This window comes from Mercenaria mercenaria, chromosome 5 (assembly GCF_021730395.1).
Source record: "Mercenaria mercenaria strain notata chromosome 5, MADL_Memer_1, whole genome shotgun sequence".
NCBI lineage: Eukaryota > Metazoa > Mollusca > Bivalvia > Venerida > Veneridae > Mercenaria > Mercenaria mercenaria.
The window spans coordinates 16017265-16036841 of NC_069365.1; the positions used below are offsets into that span (position 1 = coordinate 16017265).

Sequence of the window (19577 nt, forward strand, 5' to 3'; positions counted from 1 at the left end):
GAATACAATTTATATCAGTCTCCTCGAACAAACTCACAAAGGAACAAAGGTTGACGGGGAATGTCATGGAATAAGTTTCTGTCAGGGCAATCTTGTATTTGAAACAAATGGAAGAAAACTGAGAACAGTCAAAGAAGTAAATATTTTCAGCAATCCATTTTATGTCACAGCAAGCTATAGTGGTATATATGTATCTAATTCAATGAATACATTAACAAGATTCAACTGGAAGGGTGATATGACTGGCAACTATGGCGAAGTGGATACACCAAAGGGAATAACAATGTCTGATGATGGAACTCTGTTTGTATGTGACACTGAAAGAAATGTTATAGAAAAGGTATCAGGTGACTGTGCTACAGCCCTGGTTTTGTTTTTTTGTAGGGTTTAACGTCGCACCGACACATTATAGGTCATATGGCGACTTTCCAGCTTTGATGGTGGAGGAAGACCCCAGGTGACCCTCCGTGCATTATTTCATCACGAGCGGTCACCCGAGTAGAACTACCGACCTTCCGTAAGCCAGCTGGATGACTTCCTCACATGAAGAATTCAACGCCCCTGTTGGAATTTGTCCCTGTTTATGCTTATACATCTAATGATGAATTAACGAAATTTAATTTCATTATACTTAGATCAGAGTAAAATGTTTTTGGCCGGGTTTTCGAAGGAAAATCCGGCTTGTAGATTAGGGCTGTCCGGGCGGATGGATGGGATAATGAGTCTCGTGTTAACCTTTTTAATAAGTCTCATGTTAGCCTTTTTGTTCATTCATTTTTCTCAACAACTACTCATCCAAACTTCAAGAAACTTAGTCAGGATGATCACCTATTTCCTTGTTGGTCAAAAGTGAGACTAGGGTCACTGGGCCAAAGGTCAAGGTCACAGGGACCTGAACATTGAAAATGGTTTCCACTCAATATCTGTTAGGTATGTTGGTCTTGATGTGTACATGACCCCTATTGATCTCGGGGTCACTGGATCAAAGATCTAGGTCAAAGGGATCTAAACATTGAAAATTGTTTCCGCTGAATATCTAAACAAGTATTTCACTTAGGACCTTGAAACTTAATAAGTATGTTGGTCTTGATGTGTGCATAACCCCTATTGATTTCGGGGTCAAGGTCAAGGTCACAGTGATATAAACTTTGAAAATGGTGTTTTTCTTACTTTTATTTTTTTATACCAATTTATTTCTTTAATTTCATTTTCTACCTGTCCATTTCTTTTCCCCCCTTTTTTCCTTCAATAGTGCTTATTAATTTGGGGGTTATTTATTGTATGCTTTTATTAGAACTTTAACTCATTATCACCTAATTCGGAAAACCTGGACAAAATATCAGGCATTAGCTGCTTGTTAAATTTCTCTCGATTGTAGAATCACTTCGTGATCGGTCACTAGTCAAACTCTTTATTTAGAACCATGAAGGACATTAAGCTGACCTCAGTCACAAGAACAACGCTAACTCGTTAGTTTAATCCATAATTTCATATAAAAAATAAAGATGTACATCATTGTCTAAAGGCATAACATAGTTTGCAATAATTGAAACAACTCAAGATTTGAAACTAAGCAAATAGTAAAATGAGTTATTTTACCAGTGCCAATATTACCGTTCAATAACTAGGGAATGCTTGGTCTCACAATAGCTAAACTTAATAGGATAAACTTAATAGGATATTATTGCCTATGGTCAGAAGCTGACCTCTATTGTTTTGGGGTCAGTAGGTCAAATGTCAAGGTCACAGTGATACAGAGACCAAACAATAAATAGCGCTTCGTCCTACAGTCGTCAAACTTCATAGGATGATTGCCTATGGATATTAGTTGTTTAAGCGGTTCAGGTCAATGAAAACGGTTTCTGGTTAATAACATAATATTGCGTGTTAAAGTGAATAATTAAGTTGTAGTTATACCCAACAAAACGAAGGATGGGGGCTATTTTGGAGTGAGCTTGTCGCTCGTTCCGTTGGTTTTCATGGTGTCTTGACAATAATTATGAAAGGCTTGACAGATTTAAATATGTTTGGTACACATGTGTAACATTATTAAATACAGGACAAGTGCAACTTTCAGGTCAAAGGTCATGGCCAAAATGACCTGGAACAGTTAAAACGGTTTCCGGATGATACCTTGAGAATGCTTGGGCCTATGATCATAAATGTTGGTACACAGGTGTAACATCATACTGGTCAAGTTCAATTTTGAGGTCAGTAGGTCAAAGGTAAAGGTCAAAATGACCCGGAACAGTTAAACAGTTTCCGGATAATACTAGTAACCTGAGAATGCTTGAGCCAAGGATCACTAATTTTGATACACAGGTGTAACATCGTAAAATACAGGTCAAGTTGAAATTTGAGGTCATCAGGTCAAAGGTCAAGGTCACAACGACCCGGAACAGTTAAACGGTTTCTGGATGGCTAGGTTAGCATCAAATTAATTTGACTACCGAACGACTAGAACGCAGGCCAGCTGTCCAGTTACCGGACGGCTAGACACGTCCAATAATAAAATAGCAATTTGTACACCAGCGAGCGGAACGCAAACTTACAAAATGGCGGATATTTTCTGAAATCATGTTCGCTTGTTTTATCAGGTAAGTGGATTTCTATGGTATTTTGAACTCTATGGATATGTGCGTGCATTAGTTCTATGTCTACGTTACACTCGGTTCTGCATTTCAGCATCGTAGATTTCGAATTCTCGAAGTTATTGAAGTTATTGAAGTTATAAAATGGCCATGTCCATGTTTTGATATTTGAATGGCATTGTTTCATGCCGTTTTTTACATTCTAATGATCAAGCTAGCCTGGTTTGGGACCCTTAAACGAGACAAAACAACTAATTGTGAATAATTCTATAAACGTTTGGCTCTGTATGTTTTAGGGACAGTGCTATATCCAAATAAATCTTGTTCAAGCTCTTTTTTGTTGCAGACTTGTACTTCAAGCAATTTCTGGCGCAAACTTTTTCTCAACAACTTTTCTGGAAAAATAGTGTCCATCTCTCGGAGAATGTTTACTGTGCAACTGGTTGAAGAGGCAAATCATAAATGTTCTCAAAGTTGCAGCAGACAACGCTGAATTTCATAATTCTATTTCTTATCACGTAAAGTTGTGATTTTGGGAGATCAGTGAAATAATATGTTCGATGTTTTGCTATGGTGTGCATTAGCCTTGTGTTTATCTTGCCCAAGGAATTTACTTAATGCAAACCGTGCAATCTGTTCTCGATTAGTCCAAATTCTAAGCTCCCATCTCCATTGACCATGTATTTATAACTGACAGAAAATTTGTTAAAATTATTTTACATAAAAGAAAGATTATAATCGAACTAATATATAGCAAACTTGTGTTTTAATTTCAATAGATCTGAAATCTACAATATTGTAATCCTTGCTCAATTTATTTTTCAGACAAAAATGCAAGACTGAGACAGCGATGGGAATTCTCCTCTGGAATGTGGTATTTGCGAAAAGAAATTCCGTTCACTGTTTGGACTTCAACGTCATTTGGCGTCATATGAAACAACAAACTACCACAATATATTTGTTTATAAAAACTGTTTTGTTTTTTTCTCAAAATAATTGTACACTTATATCTGAAACATTTGGAATAGATTAACTTAATTTGTTTAAAATGAAGTTGTTGTTTTTCGTAAAATATTAGCACATGTAGTTTTGATAGAAAAAATACAACACATTTATATACAACAGTGATGTAATAACATAATGAGATATAAATGCATATATGTTATGTTTCATTTCTATGATACATGTACACAAATATATCCTTGTCTTAAGACATGATTGTGAGACAATCGATCCAAAAATAATTTCAAACACTAAATGCATTAGAATGTCAATAAGTGTATCTATAACCGACCTATAGTAAAAACGCCTCTTTTCGTCAATCAGCGTCTCAAATAAACTAAACCACATAGGGAAACTACCGAAACTGGGTCAACATGCTTCTTGAAAACTCAAAAGTGAGTATTCAGTGTAATGGTTTTATGTCAAGTTTTTTTCACTATCACGCGTTCAATAAAACAAGGTTGCCCATGTGCACCTTTTTTTATATGTATTCTACAAGCAGAACATATGGCCTGCAAAATACGAAACAATAACCGAATAGCAGGCATCCAACTTTCAGTACTTGATGACGCCACCTACGAAGCAAACACAAGATGACACGGAATTGTTCGCGAAAAATGAAGACACTTTGTACCATATTTTCAAAGATCTTAAACTATATGAACGCGCGTCTGGGGCGAAATTAAACAAAGAAACAAGAGGGTCATGATGACCCTGGATCGCTCACCTCAGTAATATGAGGTACATGTTTCAAATGTCAAACTGATGATTTTTTGGAAGATTTTCCTATGTACAATCAAGTAACCCCTTGATCGGGGCCAATTTTTCCCCGGGGGTCATGTTTGAACAAAATTTGTAGAAGTCTACAAGGCAATGTTACATGTCAAATATCTAAGATCTAGGCCTTCCGGTTTATTTTTAGCAAATTTATGAAGATTTCCCTATGTACAATCAAGTAACCCCTGGGGCTGGGTCAGTTTGATCCTGGGGATCAAGATTTGAACAAATTTTGTAGAGGTCCACTAGGAAATGCTACATGTCAAATATCTAAGCTCTAGGCCTTCTGGTTTATTTTTAGAAAATTTTAAAGATTTTTCTATGTACAATCAAGTAACCCCACGGGGCGGGGTCATGATTTGAACAAATTTTGTAGAGGTCTACTAGGCAATGCTACATGTCAAATATCTAAGATCTAGGCCTTCTGGTTTATTTTTAGAAATTTTTTGAAGATTTTCCTATGTAAAATCAAGTGACCCCTGGGGCGTGGTCAATTTTGACCCCGTGGGTCATGATTTGAACACATTTTGTAGAGGTCCACTAGGCAATGCTACATGTGAAATATCTAAGCTCTAGGCCTTCAGGTTTATTTTTAGAAAATTTTTGAAGATTTTCCTATGTAAAATCAAGTGACCCCTGGGGCGGGGGTCATGATTTGAACAAATTTTGTAGAAGTCCACCAGACAATGCTACATGTCAAATATCTAAGCTCCAGGCCTTCTGGTTTATTTTTTAAATTTTTTTGAATATTTTCCTATAGAAATCTATGTAAAATCAATTTTGACCCCGGGGTCATGATTTGAACAACTTTAGTAGAGATCCACTAGGCAATGCTACATGTCAAATATCTAAGCTCTAGGGCTTCTGGTTTTTGAGAAGAAGATTTTTTTAAGATTTTCCTATGTAAAATCAAGTGACCTCTGGGGCGGGATCAATTTTTATCCTGGGGTCATGATTTGAACAAATTTGGTAGAAATCCACTAGGCAATGCTTCACACCAAATATCTAAGTTCTAGGGCTTCTGGTTTTTGAGAAGAAGATTTTTAAAGTTTTTCCTTTCGGTTGCCATGGCAACCAGAGTTCTGCATGGAATTCAATTCTTTGAATAATTTTTGTAGAGCTTCACCCAAGGAAGATTCCTGTGAAGTTTGGGTGAAATTGGCCTAGCGGTTCATGAGGTTATGAGGAGATGTCGTTTAAAGTAAAGGTTTACGGACGGCGGACGGCGGACGGACGACGGACGCCGGACGGTGAGTGATCAGAATAGTTCACCCTGAGCCTTTGGCTCAGGTGAGCTAAAAACTACAGGTCTATTTATTGGCAGTTTAAAAGACAAAACTCAAACTATAAAGAAATAAATTGGACTAAGTCTTTTGTTAAAACGCTTGGCATTCGTCATGGTGACGGCACTGACAATGAAGACATCTGGCGAAAAAAATATCAATAAAATTAAACCATGTCTAGAAGTTTGGATATCAAGAGATCTCACCATTAACGGAAAATCATTGATCATCAAAACTTACGTTTTTTTCAACAATTATGTACGAACTAGAAACACGTGGTATACCTGAAAGAAACGCAAAAGAAATAGAGCAAATAATTTTCAATTTTCTTTGGGATAATAAAAAGCCCCTAGTTCCAAACAATTACACTTAAGCGTGAAAAATATTCGTGGTCTCAATCATTTTAGTATATCAGACCTGAGCATGGCTTTAAATATAAAAATGTTATACAAGTTTTTGCATGCATATGTTCAAAATTGGAATGTAATAGGAAAATCTGTGTTGTCTGCACGAGATCAAGAGTATTACCAAAGATATTTTATATGTACATGCTCATTTTTTTGATAAATCACTCCTGAAAAGCCCGGTTCATGTTTTTTTTACATGCAAGCAATAAAAAAACTGGTGTGATTTTCTCAAATTTTTTAAACTGTTAAAATCGGACGACCTATTAAACTGTAAATTATTTGGAAATCATAAAATTTTATCACGCAGTAAGCCACTGTATTTTAAGTCCATTTTGGAAAGTAATATTGTTACAATTCAAGACGTCTGGGATTGTTCAAATAGAAATTTCATTTCAGAAAGAGAGCTTCTACGAAAATTAAATAATTCCATTAACTGGATTAAAGAGTGGATGAAACATAAATCTAGCATACCAAAAGAATTTACGAATATTTTAAAGCTAAGCTCTGAAATACAGGTTAATGATTAAAATAACCGAAATATCATTTGTCCCAAAGAAGTTTAACTGTCTGTATGCGAAATAGAAACGTTATTCAGCCTAGTAAATTGCAAACACGCGACAGTTTAAATTATAGGTGCGGCATAATCAACCAAAAAAAACTTCATACAGAACAAAAATGGGAATTGTAAAACTTGAACTATGAAAGTACAGCTTGCACTAAAAAGAAGGAAAAAACACACACTTTGATATTTATATACTTGGTCACACATTATTTCTTGTAATCTATGCAGTCCCTGTTTTGGCAGTTGCTCCGCCTCCCTGAATTTTTGAAATCCATAGTAGGCGGAACAATGAGTACTCATTAATTGATTAAGTGGACAAGCTGGTTACTTTTTTTGAAAATCTTTCGCTTGTCTTTGGATAAAAAAGATGTTTGAACTATAAATTTAGTGCACGTCCTGGTCAATGCTGTATTAAAATCGTGGAGTTAATACTAAGAGTGAAAGGTGCAGAAAGGTAAAACTTGAATTTTGAAAGTACAGCTTGTATTATAAAGAAGAAAAAACAACACAATTTGATATTTATATTTATATAGACACATTATTTCTTGTCTGCAGTCCCTGTTTTGGCAGTTGTACCGCCTCCCTGAATGTGGGAAATCCATAGTAGGCGGAAGAATGAATACTCTTTAATTTTGTACCATTTCATGATTAAGTGGACCAATTTTTTCAGTTATTAAATAATATGAAAATAAGCTGGTTATCTTTTGAAAATCCTTCGATAAATCTGTGCTAATTGTTCGGCATACAAGCGATATATTAGTATGTTTCAATGCTTCCTCAAGACATATTGAACGCTTGAGTGCAAAATAGTTCCTGTTTGATGGTGAATGTTGATAAAATTTTGAGTGAAAGACCTGCAATAAATGGCATAATTAAAAAAAGGAGGTGTGGAGTAGTAGGTACATGTACACTTTGATAGAAAGAAAATACTAATATATGCTTAACACGACTTATGATTAGGCCAACTTTTGCCTGTTTACGGCAATTTAGAAAAAATCCTCAAAGGCTACGCTTGTGATTATGTACAAGATGGTGAAAAAAGCAGCCGGTCAACTCCAGTGTTTATTGTTACTGGAATGTTTTCTCTTAAATAGTTCTGTTTACGGCGGGTATTTTGTTAATCCCCCGCCACATGGTGGGGTTATAGGAATGGTCTCCATCCGTCCTTCCGTCCGTCCGTAACATTTTGTGTCCACACTGTATCTCCTAAACCCCTTAAAGGATTTTCATGAAACTTGGGTCTAATGGTCACCTCATCAAGACGACGTGCAGAACTTATAAGTTAGCCATTTCGGCTAAAGGTCAAGGTCACAACCTAAGGTCAAACTTTTGAGCCTTCCATTTTTGTCCGCTCTGTGTCTCCTAAACCCCTTGAAGGAATTTAACATGACTTGGTTGTAATGTTGTCAAGGTCAAGGTCACAATTCAGATTTTTAATGCTTCCACCCTACACCATAAACTCCTTCACTATCAATAACAGCGGCGGGCGATATAGCTGTCTTTCAGACTGCCTTGTTTGGTTTGCCATGCAGGCAAATGTGTAATATGGTACAGTTTCTATATAGAACACATAGCAAAAATACTGTGGTCATAGGCCAGCAGGCATTCTGCACCTGAATCAAGGATTACTGCATCTGGAAAGGAATGTTCTGGAATTCAGATTGTCAAGGAAACGGTTATCAATTTTCAGAATCAAGCGGCGTTATGGCATCTATACATTTAACTCAGGCCTTCGGTTTGCATGGCTAGGACTGGTACCGAACCTAACTCGACAACAAATTTAATTAATTTTAACAGAAAACCGGTCAAGTACAAAACATAAGGCAAGTCTTAGTTTTTTCTTCTTTTATTTGTTATTTCAATTCAAATTAACAACTACATGCAAGACTGTACAACATATTGACAACACATAATTTGCAGCGTATTAATTTGTAAAATATTGTTTAAAACAGGCACATACCTAGTTTAATCAAACAATGATTTTTAGTCAGAAGGTAGGATAAATTAACTTGTAGTTTTTTTTCGGTTAATAAATTCTTTTTTTTTCTTCACTTAATAAATTCAAATTTGTAAGACAGTAACCTAATATTCTCTATATACGAGGGGCGTTCAATATATAATGTTACTCCGTATGTAATTCCGTAACCGCTTATCATTTTTAGATGCGGTTTTCGGCAAATTATAGAGCACTTTATTGGCAACACAATGCTGTATAAATTGTAAAATCGGTAGATTCAAAGTAAAAATATAATCATTTGAGTGAGGTGTACTCGGGTATACTGGACAATTTTATGTCTAAAATATTGAGATTGTAATATGCAATTCCTTGATTCTACTATTCAACAACTACAACTATAGCTCAATTTTCAGTTTGAACAGATAAAACAAATCATGATCTTCACAAAAACATATGAAAACTGAAATAAAAACGTTTATAAGTGTTTTAAATTGAGTGTGTATGTTTTTACCCGAAAAATGATAAGATGTGTAAATATAAGCCTCTGCCATTTTGTCAGGCGCGATAATCATCGTTTAAAAAATTCTTGTATTTTAAGTTGATACTAGTTTCTTAATTCTCCATTGCGAAACTAGTTCTTACGACTTTGATTAATCGCTCACAGCACCCATTCCAGATGGAATCAACCTCGAGTTTAGATTTTTTAGTTGTGTTGTAAAATTAAAAATGCAATAAATAGTTTAAAACAAACGCAAACTCATCACAAATTGCTGTACCTCGTAGAAAAATGATAGAATTTTGTGATTTTACAAGTTATTCTATTTTCCTGAGACTCTGGATGCCCAGGACAAACCTAAATTATAATTATGTTCCAGTATACCTGAGTACACCTCACTAAAATGATTATATTTTTACTTTGAACCTGCCGATTTTTATACTTTATTTAGCATTGTGTTCCCAATAAATTGCTCTATAATATGCCGAAAACCGCATCTAAAGATAACTAGCGGCTACGGAACTACCTACGGAGTAACATTACATACTGAACGCCCCTCGTATCTTGCCGAGAAAACGTATCGATATTATTCATTGACTTCGTATTTATCAAACATGTCCGATAGCATCCACCCTTGTTGTAAACAATTCATAAAAATTAAGTTGGTTTGCTCTTTAAGTACGTGTTACAGATCGAGTCTATAACTGTACGAATCGTTCAAAAATTGTATATCTGTGTTACAAAATATGCACGTGTCGTCATCAAATTAAGGTGAGCAGAGAATCCGTCAATTTCATGCCATTGGAAAGTATTACGAACCATCTGAGGTATCAAAGTAGCCAGAATTATTTAAGTTTCAAAAGAAATTAATGACAACTACAGTACAAAATATCAACTGAGATACGGATTGTAACGTTTTGAAACATAATTTTAATATAATGACAGAAGAAGTGGATCCATACAGAAGCGCATTTTGCATTGCATAAAACGGGCGTCTTTTAGTTCGACGCGTTATAACATTATACCTAAACAATATGTGTTACACCCATATCTACGTTGTATTGATAGTCAAGTTTAACCTTTCCTCTAACAGGGAGATCGATAATGATAAATCGTATATCAACACTGTATTTAAAGAAAGGCAGCCTTTGACCAGGCCAAAGTCCTGCTTTCTCTCATATACTATTTCATTCCGAAATAGAACAGTAAACTCACACACAGAGAACCAATAACCATGGTGTCCTTACAAAATTCTACATCATCTACATCTACGGAGATACTCCCAACAATCAATTTCTGATCATAACTGGCCCGGAGGTCGGGACAGTTGTTAAAAGCATGTTGCTATGTTACATGATACATGATATTCATGTTGTTAAGAGAGTAAGAGAAGTAATATATACAGCTTGTTAAAAATTTCTCAGTGAAATCAAATGATTAAAATACTTTACGTGCAGAGAAACTGAATCTTATTAGTAAATATTATTTGATAACCAAAGAATTTGCATCAGGAAATATATCAGATTGTATTCTAACAAAAGTGAGATAGAACGGAAAGCAATATAGCATTCGAATCGATGTTATACAAAATGTAAGGATACCACTGCATAACATAAAAAGTTTAATATATTTACATTAAAGTACATTATTAATAGGTTTGTCCTTCCTTTATACATAATCTATTGTTACAGCAATATCAAACACACTAACACGGGGTCCAACATTTCAAGTCTGAGACTTTAATTTAACCATTGTTTTATGTAAAAGCACGCCTACATTTCAATTATAACATTTCCTTGTATATACATAAACAGTTACAGTGGTCTTAATTGTTTTTCCAGCTTCGCAAGGCGCATACCTATAAGTTCTTCCTCTTCTTTTGCAAATGCATCACAGACATCATTCAGCTGAGTGTCGAAATATTCCACATTTCTATATGTATACTCAAGTAGTGGAACGAATCGGATCATTCTTTTTTCAAAATTTTGTTCATTTTTTGTAGGAAAAGAGAGATGCCGTACCTTTAAATCTGACAAAGGTATTTCTAACTCAGCTGCGATCATTTGAAGCGATTCATTATCAAGGCAAAACGCTTTTTTACATGCCTCGTACATACTTTTAGTGATTTCGTCTGTAAAGCTTCCTAAAACAACCACTCCAACTCTGTGTAGTCGAAACTTGCCTTTTTTAATGTCTCTTTTATCAGCAACTCTTTCTTTTAAACGTTTTTCTAATATCTTGCGAATAGCAAATCTTTTAAAGCTTAACTCTCTGTTTAATTTTTCTTGTAAATTGGGAAAATCAAATTTTTCCCTTTCAGCTGAGCTGACAAGGTAGATTCCCCTTTTTGAATGAAGAATGTTTCCTTTGTCGAGGTTGTTCTGGATTTCTTTCTTTAACTTTCGTAAACATTTCTTTTTGTTGTACTGGTCGGGATGATCTCTCTTCTCATTTTGAAGATCAATGTCTATCTTTGTACGAACGAAAAACATATAAATTTTCTGTTCCACAATATGTTGTGCAAGCCATATCTCATTTTCTGAAAATCTTGAAGCTGACACGATAATAAATACGTCAAATTGCTCTATGTTCATTTCTTTAAGATAGTCTTCCTTTTTGAAAGTTTGCGTTCCAACACCAGGTAAGTCCCAAAGAATTATATTTTCATTGCCTGGGACAGCGTATTGCTTCTTCTCTATTGTAGTTTCCGTAATACCAACCGGTGCTGCACCTTGTTCATCCGCCTTTATGCCTCTTATCGCGTTTATTAAACTAGATTTTCCAGTTCCTGAATTTCCGATGACAGCAATGCTTAATTTTCTTTCCTTCCACTTTTGAAGTTCTTCATTTATATATTTCATTAAGCCACAAAGAATGCCCAAATCTTCTATGCACTTGTCCAGCTTGCATTCATTCACAAATGACTGAAACATCTACAAAAATATGTTCTTGTTTTATATATTTGATGTTAAATCAGAATGATATAAATAAGAAAACGTTTAGGCACATGATCCAAGAAACCAAAGAAATGTTAATTTAAGGTATATATACATGCTTTTTAATAAATATTACATTGCTGACTCCCATTTGTGTTATTTCTAGTCCTTTAGAACCTTGGGGTCCATTCAACGTTATGCTTTACAGAGTTCTGCTTAAGCCAGTCTAGGGAACATGGGTGGTATTCACAGCGCACAGACTCATAAAACTTAGTCAGCTGTTTTTTTCTTAGCTTCCACGAATAATTAAACCTTGGTAATAGAGAGAATTGAACATATAAAAAAGTATAATTTCACGGACTGATATATTTACTTATCGAAATTTCTAATGCCTATCTAAAGTTTGGAGAACGTCTGAGGAACTTACTTACAAAAAAAACTTTAAAAAATCGAGTACTGCAGTATCATGTTATGAATTTTACGACCACAGCCCAATCGTAAAAAGATCACAAAAATATGTACACTTCTGTATGATAACTACCCGTTGGACAAAAAAATTCATGCATCTGTGATTTTGTGACACTTTAAAATGGGTAGTGGTCGCAAACTGAATGAAATATAATCATTGCCTCATTTGGTGTTCTGACTTTTCATTGCATTTAACTACATATTTGTCTAAATGTCCGAGAAATTCCATAAATGTACTACACTGCCAAAGATATCAAAGTAGAAGTTTCTTTTAGTGTATAATAGCAGCTCGTCGAGCCGTACGACGAAGGGTAGACAAACCATATAGGTGGACAGAGAAGATATAGTTTTACTGAAGTTTCATTTGTTAATATCGTATATATACGAGAAGATGAGCTCTGCTGGGACTAAAACTTCATTTAAATGAAATGCATAAAATACTCAATATTAGAGGATTTCAACATTATGCATTTGGAACAGTTACTCCGGAAACAATTTGCACTGAATGTAAACCATTTGTTAAACTTTAGGACAGACTCTACAGTATATGTCTGTTCAAAATACTCACTTTAAAGTCATTCTCTTTATCACTTGTATAAGTGTCTTCATCATCACTAGTGTTGTTGGCTTCGTCCGAAGTATTATAATTATCGCTTTCGGCATCTATAGCTCTCGTTTGTGTCCTTTTCGCAACCTTCCTGAAAGTTGAATATGTTTTATCTATGTATTGTATCACTGTGACAGAAATTTTAAGGGAATACATGTATATGGATATTCAAGTAACTAGACACAAGCCTTTTATAACAAGACGAAGTGCACCCCAAGTGAATGTCGAACTTAAAGTTCATTTTTTTCTTGTCCGCTCTATATATTTGTTTGTTTATTTTGGGATTAATGCCGTTTTCAATAGTGTTTCAGTTATGTAACGGCGGGCAGTTTACCTAACCAGCGTTCCAGGATTCTGGTTAAAGGTGCCTCGTTACCGCCTAAACAGTTACCATCGAGGCCGGAACAGAATTTCATATTTGACCTTTACAGCCAAAAGTCAAAACTACATCTGTGCAAAATTTGGTACTTTTGTCTGTCTAGATTTTTCAAATTTTATGAAGAACTAAATCAAATTGAAGCATAGTTTAGCTGTGCTTGCTCTAAATTCACTGAGCAAAAATGAAAAATTAATTGTTTAAATTAATGTGTTGTTTTATGGGCTTCTAGAAGGCATATGATTTAATTGACAGAGGCTATGATAAGGGGTTGACGATTGATGCCTAGCAGTACAGATGAATATGCATATTTCAAAACCATTCCACCAACTCAATAAGTTCCTTTCAATCCTGAATTATAAAGACGTTCGAACTGCACTACACATAGCAACTGGATCAACATTTGCATATATACTCAATTTGTTTGATATCATGTCTCACAAAGAAGCCGTGACATTTTAATCTCTTTGACTAATTAGGACCAGAGGATTCTGAAAGTTAACGGGACTACGACACAGCGAGGATACAAAGGGTTTATAGAGATAGTGTGCGTTAATGAAACTATTTAAATATCTTTTATTTTTGAAATACCAACGTATAAAATAATATTGCTAGATTAAGATCAGCTCGCACATTTTTAACACACAAACCGGTCGCCATAAGAACACTGGAAGGAACTATCGTATTTGTATATCTTATGTAACACATTGAAGATAGACGATGATTGTAACTTCATTTCAGGGCGCGTATTTCATTAACAATAAAGAAATATATATATTCCAAGATATACTGGAACACGCCTATGTATGTATAAATTCACTGCCATGCTTAATTCAGTCAAAAATATGTTAAACACAATTAAGCAGGAATTTGCTTTATACCTTTCAAAATAAATGATTGAGTATATAAGTAACTAATCATTCTATCGTATATTGCTTTTGTATTTATAACGATATATGACTCAATTTAAAAGGTGAATAGTCTGATATTGCACAAATTTTGTTTAGAAAATTTGTGACTGCCAATTAATGTTATTTTACGATATGTTCTTTTCTGTTCTTAATTTCAATTGACATGACAATTCTAATTATCAAGGAAAATATGAGCGGTTTTATAAATGATTTCTACATGTTAACAACTATCTCTAAAGATTTTGTATATGTTTATACCTTTATTATTAAGTTCAAGTTTCAAGTTTATTCACAAGGAAATAATCCCTATCAGGGATGTGTGGAAACAAAGAACAACATTAGCCGGACGGTGTTTTGGTCGGGTTTCCCGAATTAGGCGATAATAAAGGCATACAGCCGGTCATTCATAATGGTACTTCTTCTGGGGTACAAAACCACATTCTTATGTGAATGCTGTTCAAAATAAAGCAATGCTTTTCTTCCTTGGAGTCGGGAGATACACCCCAAATGTAGCTGTAAATGGTAAAATGGGATGGGATCCCCCGGCTGTACGACAATGAAAATCTAATTGTAATTTCTGGACTCGTATCCTGATATCAGAAATAATGAATGTATCGCACAATGAGCAAATGTTAAATCGAGTAATAAATGTAATAACTGGTTTCATACTGTTAAGTCGTAGTTGATGAATGATTTTTGTAATATTTCAATACCTAAACATACATTTCTAGCAACAGTTAAAGCAGTGTCTATGCGTATGTATGTTAACGATTGGAAGTCCAGATTGAATCAGGTTAATAGTACCAGAGATAGAGTAAGTTACGCACTTATTGTTTAAATCTGAATTAGGTGTAGAACAGCAATGTAAAATTATACTTCCAAATACTGTAGTAAATTCCGCTGTGCTGTGGCCCCATTGAGAATTGAAACAGGGCGTTATGAAGGTTTAGATATTGAAAACAGAAAATGTCATTTTAGTGAAAGTATAGACGATGAAAGTCATGTACGTTTGGATTACAACATGTACTACGACATGTACTATGATATTAGAGATGACATGTTTAACAAACCCTGTTTTATGAATCCAAATTCTTGTATTATGTCAAAACAAGAGCAGATAAAGGAAATATTTTCAAACCCATTATTGATTAGAGATAGTGCTAGAGCCTGTTTTAATATTTTAAAAGAAAGATCTTTTTAACTATGTAGATAATGTGCAACCATCTTTTCTCTCTTTAACAAAATATAAACTATGACATAATGTACCTTCAGCTTTCTTCTTTTTGATAAACAAAACTTTTTATCCTAATTCTAGAATGTTATTGCTAATCACTTCCTTTATGATCTCATCATAGGGGATATTTGGTTTCTACACCATTTTATATAGTGCGCGTTTGCGCCCGTTAATAGCAATTGTGACAGTTATCTGTTTACTGTTTATACAGTAATGTAGATGTCTATAAGTAGTTCATTAAAATCTCTTGTAATTTATTCGTAAATGGCCATGTACTTTCTTTATATGTAAATTCTAAGTATAACATATTTTTACATACCCCCAAATTAATAAGCACTATTGAAGTGAAGGAGAAAGTGGGAAAAGAAATGGACAGGTAGAAAATGAAATTAAACTTATTAAAGAAATAAATTGGTGTAAAAAATATAAGTAAGACAACGCCATTTTCAATGTTTATATCCACTGAACTTGACCTTTGACCCGAAATCAATTGGGGTTATGTACACATCATCAAGACCAACATGCGTATGAAGTTTCAAGGTCAAAGGTGAAATACTTATCAAAGTTCCGGCACCTGTGACCTTGACCTTTGACTTAGTGACCCCATTCTCACTTTGGACCAACTAGAGTAATAGGGAATCATTCTTACTAGTAGTTGTTGAGATAAATGATGAACATAAACGTTAACATGAGACTCATTATCTCATTCATTCGCCCGCCCGCCCATCTGCCCGAACAGTCCTTATCTTCAAGCCAGATTTTTCTTCGAAAACTTGGCCAAATACATTTAGTACAACAATACTGTGAATGAGCTAATGATTGTGAGATAGATTGTGATAATAATGTCACCAAAACACTACTACATCCATAGGACAGCCGGCACATTTTTATACAATCTTGCCATAAATAAGTAATGTTTTGTACAACACAGAAAATGATGACGTCTGACGACCTTCAGTTTTTCAAGAAGTAAAGAAAATGAAAGTTCAACGGCCAAACTTGAATACAAAAGTCGCCTTTCCATTGCTTTAAAGTCAGGAATCACTGTATAGACACAGTGACATAGAGGTAATGTCGTGTATCTTCCATTTATAGATATGAATATTTGTAAAGAAAGAAGACAAATTTGAAATTTCGTTGGCACAATGTTTAAGAATTTTGCCAATTTGACTAATGTATAAACATTTTCAGATTAAACAATGCGTTCATTTTAACAGTGTTGTTGTGTTCAACAAAAAGAATGTACATCTTTTCTTCTTTTCTACAACAACATCATTTATGACATTCATCATCAAATTGACTAATACAATACAGATCACATATTCGATACGGGCATCACTACAATGCCAAGAAAACGATACTTCTACCTGTTTTGTTTGTTAATTTGTTTTGGGTTTAACACCATTTTTAAACCAGTATTTCAGTCATGTAACGGCGGGCAGTTAATCTAACCAGTGTTCCTGGATTCTGTACCAGTACGAACCTGTTCTCCGCAAGTAATGCCAACTTCCCCACATGAATCAGAGGTGGAGGACGAATGATTTTTCATCAAATCGTCACGGAGAACATACGCGACCCCGCGATCCGTAGACCAACGCTCTCCCACTTCTACCTGTAACTTAGAATTAACACATCTTAACATTTTAAAACTTATTTTATGGTCATTTGGGCAGTACATTCAAATAATGTCCAGAACAGTCATTTGATTTAATATCCCATGCTTCGCAGCGTTTAGATAGATTATATTATTAAAGTTTGCTAACACTGTCTCATCAGAGTTTTGATGTACATATTAACTTAATAAGTACTAGTAATAGGAAATATCACAATGATCTTTACTACAAAGTCTGGAAGATTATGTCGTTAAGCGCATGTGGCAACGTTAGAATCCGTAATTTTCGAGCAGCTCTTTTTGAGGAAAATGTGACAAGTGGACTTAGTAAATGCAAAAATGAACTTACATGCTTCCTTACCTTGAAGCAAATTATTTTATTGCTCTTATATCGCGATATAAGAAAGAAAACGGAAACCATATTTACATTTCATCAGCAAGTCTCTGCTTAGATGGTACTTCTCTATTCATGCCATCGAAACTGCTTTGATCAGTAAGTTTGTTTGTGCAATGGGTTTGCCTGAAATAAAAAAAAATAACTTACTAATTTAAAAAAGCCAATGAATAGCCGCACATCGCAAATATGACTTAAAATTTTATTAGACGCCATATTTTTTTCTTAAGTACATGTCGGAAGTAAAGTAATTTGTAGAGATGTCAAAGAAAGAAAATTTGCTTTGTGGGTGGCTGCGTTCTCTCTCAATATGGCTTTTAATATTGTTTTTGTCCTCGGCATTTAACTTAGCAGATGGAATTAAAACAAACATTAGCATGCTGACAGTCTGAAAAACTAGATTTGCGTAGATGTAAAGTACAAACAGAGATAGATAATGTAGATGATCAGATGCTTAGTGGTCGTGTGACATCATCCAGTCTATTTTTTACGTTGAATTCACTTACATCTTTATATATCACGTGGGCTAAATAAAAAACAATACTTAAACAGTGGTTTAGGAGGTTTATAAATACTCACAGTTTAAAAATTAAAGAATATTCTTTTTATACAGACATGTGCATCACACCTCAGTAACCTATTTCATTAATATCACAGGATATTATATGAATACAGGAAGCTGTAGACAAGAAACATAGAACAGAACAGAGCAGAACAGAAGTTTTTGTTCAACTTGTACACAAGGTACCTCGTTTTACAACATACATACAATATACATTGTCAACGTGGTTGGAAATACTATGATACGTATCATAAGAAAATAAAGATCGGATGGTAAACGTGTAATAATACTTATATCTGACATCGCTAATAATTTAAAAAAAATGGGGCCTCCGTGGCCGAGTGGTTAAGGTCGCTGACTTCAAATCACTTGCCCCTCATCGATGTGGGTTCGAGCCTCACTCGGGGCGTTGAATTCTTCATGTGAGGAAGCCATCCAGCTGGCTTACGGAAGGTCGGTGGTTCTACCAAGGTACCCGCTCGTGATGAAATAATGCATGGAGGGGCACCTGGGGTCTTCCTCCACCATTAAAGCTGGAAAGTCGCCTTATGACCTATCATGTGTCGGTGCGACGTTAAATCCAACAAACAAACATAAAAAAAAAAATAAAAAAAAATTTGTTATAGTCACGTACTTAATTATAAATTGCTGACAGTTTACGACATTCTATAAAAATCAAAGTTTAGTAAAAATCTTCGGAAAATGAACGAGAAAATTTAAAGTTTTGGAAGTTGCTGTAAAATAGATAAACATTTACACTTGTACACTAGATGAGAATATGGTAGACAAGTTCACGGACACATGCTTTAATATAATTCTTACATTCAAAATCAAGATCACTCTACAACCTTCCCCATAATTGCACAAATCGTGCGTTACAGTTACAGGCTACGTTTTAGATTGGCATAGAAAACAGATCTTCCTAGATTCCTAGTATCAGCCTTATTTCCTGCATTATGTAATTGATTGAACATATACATACTAGAGCTTCTGCAAAAATAAGGCTTGATATACTGGTGGCGTAACTGAACATATATATTACATTTTAGAACGAAATCATATACTCGTCCTCGATATCGCGTGACCCACAAAGCTGATAGAGTGTATCAGCTCTTTCTATACGATTTCTACCATGCCTTCCGGTCTCAATATTGTAACTTGTGCGCTAAAACACGAAGTCTCGTCAATGATTAGCGTAAAGATTTGGACAAGTTTCTGGAAAAGTTTAGGATCTACGCTAGATCTACGCTAATTCCAAACGTCCACGAAACCATACTTGCTGAGTAAAAATTTAACCTTTTGCGGAATACAACTACCTTTGTCTTATTTATATTGACCTGTAGTCCCCAGTACTGACAATATTCGTATAACATATTCAAACTATTCTGTAAGTCTTGCACTG

At 34.8% G+C, this 19577-nt stretch overlaps 1 protein-coding gene across 1 annotated transcript; it reads right to left on the minus strand.

The window, feature by feature from the left end:
* Positions 1-8452: 8452 nt before the first annotated feature.
* On the minus strand, positions 8453-17766 carry LOC123556546 (T-cell-specific guanine nucleotide triphosphate-binding protein 2-like). Its single transcript, XM_053542774.1, has 3 exons — positions 17647-17766; positions 13048-13177; positions 8453-12008 (listed from the first exon to the last, which is right to left on the minus strand). The coding sequence occupies exons 1-3, from the start codon at positions 17688-17690 to the stop codon at positions 10890-10892; spliced, it is 1293 nt and encodes a 430-aa protein (XP_053398749.1). The 5' UTR covers positions 17691-17766; the 3' UTR covers positions 8453-10889.
* Positions 17767-19577: the final 1811 nt, after the last annotated feature.